Here is a 7,291-nt window from a genome sequence, read left to right on the forward strand (position 1 = left end):
AACTTGATCTTATTTTGGATGTGTCGAGAAATAAGAATTTTACCAGACAGACAGACAGACTGAATGTGTTAATGCAAGCTTTGCAACAAGGAAGTTGTTTTTATTCATCATTAAAACTGACTTGTGTAAATCATTATTATTTAAAAAGGACGACTGCAAACCAAAGATAAAAAAATAAAAAAATAAAATAATATGTTGTATTTGTAAGTTTTTCAAACATACTAAATCTCTAAATAAATATTTTAAACAGTTTGACATATTTTTGCTCTTTTCTAGACTAATTTAAGAGTTGTACTAATGTAAAAACAGTTTTTAGTGAAACAATCTCATTATTTATAAGAATATTTGAGTTGTTGTTTCATTTTTACCCTCACTTTTAAAGACTTAAACATTCATCAAAGTGTGAGTTTTACTTTCTTTCTCTCAGTTTCATCTCACTAAATGAAACACTGTTCTCAGGTCCAGTTAAACTATACCAGTGCAATCCTTGGCCTAATGTTTTACTTCCCCATTTCCCGTTAAGAGAGTAAGGATGACAATTATTGTACCACCAAGCACCTGAATAGTGTTGTGCACAGTTCCAACTCTTCTTGTCATTATCTCTATCAAAAGTACTAAAGAGAATGTTTTTATTATAAAATAAGCCATCACCAGCATTTCCTGAATAGTGCCCTATCTCTAGTTTACATTTCTCAGTCTCAATCAATACTTTAAAGTTTTCGTACTGCTCAAAGTATGTCTTGTTGTTATATTCTAAATCTATTCTAAAATCATATTGTCCAGTAGAAGTTATTTTCATTCCCCAGATAAAATTCTCCAATGTTGAAATCTCCAAAGCCGTTACGATACTCCTTCCAGCCTCTATAGAAATCTACTTTACCGTTGATTCTTTTCTGAAAGATGATCCATCCACCGCCGTCTGTCTTGGTGTCACACATGACCTTTAACCCCGATGACAGTATCACAATGATACGAGCTTGAAAACTGTGTACGTGAAGACAGGACGTAGTCGTAAGTAAAATATTTTTTTCAACTGTTTGTTAGAAAGAAAATAGAAAAAATGTAAATTTAGTTAACCCGTTTTCTTAACATATCCTTTACACATAAATAAACAATTTTCATACATATACCGATTATGGGCTCGCATTTTCATATAATTTTATTAGATAATTCTAAATGAGCAATCAAATTATGGTCTGCCCTTGGTTTCTTAATTTCGGGATCTTTGGGCGCCTGCTTCCACCCAACTGTAATAGGAACCTTACATAAGTCGGGGTAAAGTAAAGGCAGTTGGTCGTTGTGTTGGCAACATGCCAACCGTAGGTAACAGAAACAAATGATATTTAACGTAAACACAGCAAGATTTGAAAGAAGAACTCTATTTTTTTAAAATTAAATTATGGTCAAGAACTGCCAATATAAAATCAACTATCGCAAGACGCCATCTACATCTCATAGAGCCTCAATTAATTGTTGCACTCTTTTAAATCGTTTGAGGTTTTTGTAGTCCCTTGGTGGTCTATTTAACACAATTTGTGAATCACTGTTTTAAAGTTTGATTTAAGAATGCTATCGAAATTTTACTACATATTTAAGCTTTAAGGTATTTGTATGCATCCAATCCATACCATTGAGGGAAGTACTATTTAGTCAAGTAATTTTGAGCTTTTTAATCGGCGCTATTATGTCGTTGGCTAATGTATATTGTTACGTATTTGTGAATCTTCTGGCTAGATGTATTAGTTGGCACACAAATAAAAACACAGCAAAGAACTTGACGACTAAACTTTCAGTTTCATATAACTTTATTGACTATTAACTCTAACGATTCGTCAATGTAACATGTAGCGTAGAAGACTGTACAATATCTGTCAGTTTACAGTTAGCTATACTTCGTTGCAATTCATCTCTTCTCAACTTGCATCGAGCCGTATTCCACAGAACAGACCAACGACACACTTCTCAGTGTCGCTCCAGGTCTCCCTAAGCTAAACCAAGTCGTACTCAAGTCTACCGAATCAGAGCCGCACACGTCTTACATCGACTGTATCGACTGTAACGGCTCAAGTCCACTGTAGTTCGCTGTATAGACTTTAACGACAGTAGTCCACTCCAGTTAACTATACCCTAGTTAACTTGCATCGAGTCGTACACATTTCACTTCCACTAGAACCGCACACGTCTTACATTGTCTGTATCGACTGTCACGGCTCACTCACGACTCCATACGACTGACTTTCACATTAACTCTCTGGCTTATATAGAGTCCCTAATCGCTCCTCCAACGTTGCACAAACACTGCTAGTATCCTTTGAAATAACACGTGAGGAAACGTCACATCCTGTCGTTGTTTATACATGTCGATTCCAGAGAACACCTGCTGCAGTGTCATCTCGCCGAGGTCACTCATAATGACCTTTGTCTGTCACTGTTTATTCGTAACAGTGCTCCCTTCTTAGATCTGTTCGTCCTCTGGAATAACACGTGAGGTCACGTCACATCATGTGTTATACGCATAGATTCCAGAGAACACTGGCTGCTGTGTCATCTCGCTGGGGTCACACGTTGACCTCTACTTGTCACTGTTCATTTGTAACAATATTTATGATCCAAGCTAGATATATTGTCTACAACAAAACATTTAGACCGAGATAAATCAACGTCTTAAAGACACACTTTAACTCGCTAATGTCCAATAAGTGAAGTCCTACATGCAAACATGACTGCCTGGTCGTGCTGTATGCGCGCTGGACTGTCGTTTGATTTTCTCGATGGTCCAGGCTTGATACCCTGTCCGCCCCCATTCCCCGTCGTCTTGTAAGAGGTTTGAACTAGTATGTAAATTATTAACTCTGAAAGAACATCTGAAACATTTAAAGCATTTTAGAAACATTCATTTAGTCATAAGCTAAATCTACTATTTAAAGCATTGCTTGAATGCAAGCTCCTTTTTTCCCTTAATTTTTAATAATTTTGTTGTTAAATATACATTTTGATTTAATTTAAATCTGATCTCTCTCACTAGTATACACGTAAATGGGCGTGCACGTTCTCCATTGATCTTATGTGGTCTAGTGCAACATTTCTAAAACACTATCGTACCATTGACAATGTTAAACTCTATGAACTTAAAAGTTTACTACCAGCGAATCTAAATCATAGTTGTAAGTTTCTTTAACTTTCACTTTTTTTGTATTCAATTGCACACGATTGTTAAATAATAACATATGTAGATGTAGATCAAATCATGTTTATTTTAGCTATCTTAACGTTTTTATAATATAAATAAACGAAATAATTCATTTATATTTAAGCAACAATTTATAGTTCAAAAGATATATATAAATAGTGATTTTGTGATAAGTAAGACGCCATGCGATTGAAATAATCTTTTTTATTTAATATTTCTCCACGTTTAAAATAACAAATAAATTATATATCAAACAAAATGTCATTAAACTCTATGTTATCAATTATTTTAAATGTGTTTTTATTTGACTTTAAAATATAAATTAAACAATTTTAGCTTTAATATAGCGTTACTTTCAAGCTTTATAACATGCTCAGAGCACAGTGGTCCAATCTCATGTGTGGACCTGTGTGGGGAGGGGGTATCTGGGAGATGGTATTTCATTCTTGTGTCGAACCTCGAGCCCCCTTCATAGGAGCCAAGACAAGTCAAGTTTAAGCGTACATAGTCTCTCGACCTCGCTTCCTATTATAAAATATAAAATGATATCAAAGTGGAACTATAAAAGTGAATACTCTACCTTCATCCATTTTGTTCTTCAGCTGTGTTAGATCCGTTGAAAAATTTGCTACCTCCATCCTGAGATTCTCTTGCAAATTATTTTGTAATTGCTTGTTTGTATCCAAATCTTCTTTAAGCTTAGTAATATTCTCATTTATTTCTTCTCTCAAGATTTTAATATTTCCTGCATTAGTATTCATGTCTTTTTTAAGCATTGTAATAGTGTTATTTGTATCTACTCTTATGCTCATAATATTTTGTGTTATAGTATCTATGACTTCTTTTATGGTTGTAATATTTTCTTTATTTAATTGTATTTCTTTTCTAATTGTCTTGATATCTTGATGATGTGTATTCACATCTTCCTTGAAGTTTTCTATGTTTTGTTTGTTAACTTGAATACTTTCCTTGTCTTCATCAACTTGTGCTATTAATTTCTGTATTACATTCACCAAGTCATTAAGTGTTGGACTTTGAACTGTAATTGTCAGCATTTCATTGAACTTCTCAGATCTTTCTTCTAAATATTGAACATGAGATTCACAAACATATTTTCCTGAGTCGGACAATTTTAGATTTGTCCATGTCACTTGAAGATAAGAATCTTTTAGTTTATTCTGATAGATTTCACCTTTAACATTTTTAGAATAGACTTCTTTCATCGCGGTTACGATAGGTTGACCTTTCTTTGTATATGCAATGACACCAATGACAAAAGAAATTGCATGCTTTTTATTATTTAATGAAAACAGTGATATTTCGTATGGGTGTCTTTGATATTTCTAAAATCTAAATATCTTTAAAATTTTCCTTATTCATTTTTTTTCCATTTTCTTATATTTTTTTTATTTGTTTTGCTTTTGATCGTAACCATAATTGTTTTTATCGCTTGATCTTCTAATTCTCTGTAACTAAATAAAAGCCTCGCGCCCTCTTTGAATCTTAATTATTTTCCTATAATTCACATTATAGTCTTAAAATTCACGTTTATTAATCATTTAAAAAAAGATACATAAACATGAAATCATAAAATTCCCGAAATTATTTTTATCAGAGATCTTCTTATTAATTTTATTAGATTTTATTAGAGAATGCACTTAAATATAGAGCCCCTAAATAAAATACACACTATTTCTATGTTTAATATTTTATGCAGACCTAGGGCCTAGGTCAAATGTAGTAGTGCTAAGGGAGGTAACGGTGTAAAAACATGTCTATAACAAATGTATTTCGAGTAAACTCCTCTTGATATTCAAATAATTTTTTTTAACGACCGCAGTGATCATTACCCTTTCTGGATATTAATTAAACTATAAAAAGTATGTGTCTTTATTTTTGTTTTATAAAAGACTAACTTTAGTTGATAACACCATATAAGAAATAAACTATTCTCTACCAAACAGTTTAGCTATTAAATGTGAAGTGTACTGTATGCATCGCAAACACGAGCTTTCGCCTTTTAGGGCTCCTTTAACCGCTTCACCAAAAGAAAGACTATTAACAATCTGAAAATGTTAAAGATTTTCATTTATTTTCGTCTTCTCCCAATACCCGACGTATTTAATGTATCAAACACAAAGAACAATTGAGATTTAAAAAAAAAAAAAAGACAATGGTTCTTTTAATGAACTCTTAGAGCGATTAAATTGTTCTTAATAACTAAATTAAATTAAACACACAAAAAATCATGGTTGAGCGAATGTCTTAATCAACTATACTTTATAACATTCTAATTATATATCTTTAGATCTTGACCTAGAACAAGATGTGCAAAATGTTCCTATACATTCATTTGTTAAACTCTAATATGACATAAGAGAATTCCTTTTGACCTATATCTCTTTTAAGAATAATATTATCTATTTCTCTAGCGGAATTTCAATTTACTTGTAGGCCTTTACTTTGTCAATTATAACAGTTAATCTAGATTTTTTTAAGTGTTTAAGAGAAGCTATCGCAATATTCGATACATGTATTGTTAAATATATAGGCTTTATTATTATTATTATTATTATGGCTTTTATATAGCGCTACTTTCATGCTTATAGCATGCTCAGAGCGCTTTGGTCCAATCTCTTTTGTGGACCAGTGGTGTGTGTGTGTGTGTGGGGGGGGGTTCTAGAAGTTGGTTTTTCGTGCTGCCTTTAGGCGCTCAGTAAACGCAACTCTGCCCGAGTCGGGTCTCGATCCACTTCTACGTAAAAATGTTTGTTTGTAAAATGTTTTACATGTTTTGGATGTTTCTTCAGAGTTGAAGATAATTACTTCCTAGTCCAAACCTCCGGCAGGACGACGGGGGATGGGAGCGGGCAGGGTTTGAACCCTGTACCATCGATAAATCTGAACGACAGTCCAGCGCGCAAACCGCACGACCAGGTAGCCATAGCGAGGACAAGCCACGCTTCCCATATATTAATTATATGTAGGATTGTTACATATACATAGTTAATTAATATTAATAATATGTATCATTGTTAGTTTTAAATAAAATGGCTTTATTAATTTTAATAATTAGATTTTTTTTTTAGTTTTACATATAAATACTATTAAAAATATGTATGATTGTTAGTTTATTTTTATATCATGTCTTTATTAATATTAATACTATATATGTTTTATATACGGAATAGATTGTCCTTCTTTTAAGGTAGGTTAATTCGTAGAATCGATACTCTGAATTGTTTTAAGAAAAAGAAATATTATATTTTTTTTCAATGAGCGACGATCCTATCATTTTTCTAGACCAGTTGGGAAATGGGAAGGAGGAGAAATTAGGGAAATTATTATGTAATCTTTTCTTTTAATTCATTTTATAAATACAATAAAAATACTCAAGCCTCCTAAATCCAATACTTCATTGACGACCAACCTAATTCGACCTGCGGGCCATTTTAATTTCCAATACTTGTGTCGCGGGCCACATGACCGAAAATGTACAAACGAGAAATGAAATTGACCTAAAACATTTGCTTAGAAACTTACATTATTTAAGGAAACATTGGAATTTTCATCATTTTCTATGAGTCAAAAATAGCTTCATTACTTTGCTTAAAATGTGATCACCTTTTTATAAACACTTGAAGATATTAAGTTGATCTCATCAGCGTTTATTTTGTCTCCCTTAAAATCTTATAACTTCTTAATCTGATCAGTGTGTGCTATGTCAGGTGTGTTGTCAAACAAACTACAAAGGTCCTTATGGCTCTAGTACCTTTAGAGTCGTTCGCTAAAGCATTTATAAACAGATGTACTTTCAGCTTTGGGATATATGAATTGTACATTTCCTCATCATATGGAAATTATTCATTCAATAAAGAATCTTGTTAATGTAGTCACAAAATGTCAGATATTCTGCTTGTATAGAAACAATCTGTGCAATATCTCCTTCCATTGTTTTTCTTCTTTTCATACATCATAGCAACGATTTCATTGTCACTTGTATTTGTAGCCGGATGCTCTTGTTTTCTAATTCTCCAATCCAAATAATTTCTTCATACGTCTTTTAATATTCAAATTTCGGACTTTATTTTAACCACACAT

General features: G+C 32.5%; 1 protein-coding gene across 1 annotated transcript; it reads right to left on the bottom strand.

Annotated features, from left to right (window-relative positions):
- Nucleotides 1–409: 409 nt before the first annotated feature.
- On the bottom strand, nucleotides 410–958 carry LOC129922557 (fibrinogen C domain-containing protein 1-like). The gene is made up of 2 exons (XM_056009197.1): nucleotides 793–958; nucleotides 410–614 (listed from the first exon to the last, which is right to left on the bottom strand). The coding sequence occupies exons 1-2, from the start codon at nucleotides 936–938 to the stop codon at nucleotides 410–412; spliced, it is 351 nt and encodes a 116-aa protein (XP_055865172.1). The 5' UTR covers nucleotides 939–958.
- Between the last annotated feature and the right edge of the window lie 6,333 nt (nucleotides 959–7,291).

The sequence above is a fragment of the Biomphalaria glabrata genome, chromosome 13 (genome assembly GCF_947242115.1).
Source record: "Biomphalaria glabrata chromosome 13, xgBioGlab47.1, whole genome shotgun sequence".
Classification (NCBI taxonomy): Eukaryota; Metazoa; Mollusca; class Gastropoda; family Planorbidae; genus Biomphalaria; species Biomphalaria glabrata.

Excerpts from the sequence above, each read along its gene's own strand:
- LOC129922557 (XM_056009197.1), bottom strand. The coding sequence starts at position 938 with ATGTGTGACACCAAGACAGACGGCGGTGGATGGATCATCTTTCAGAAA. Across the intron at positions 615-792 it reads TTTTATCTGGGGAATGAAAA|TACTTTTGATAGAGATAATG; the intron begins TAACTTCTACTG and ends CATTCTCTTTAG.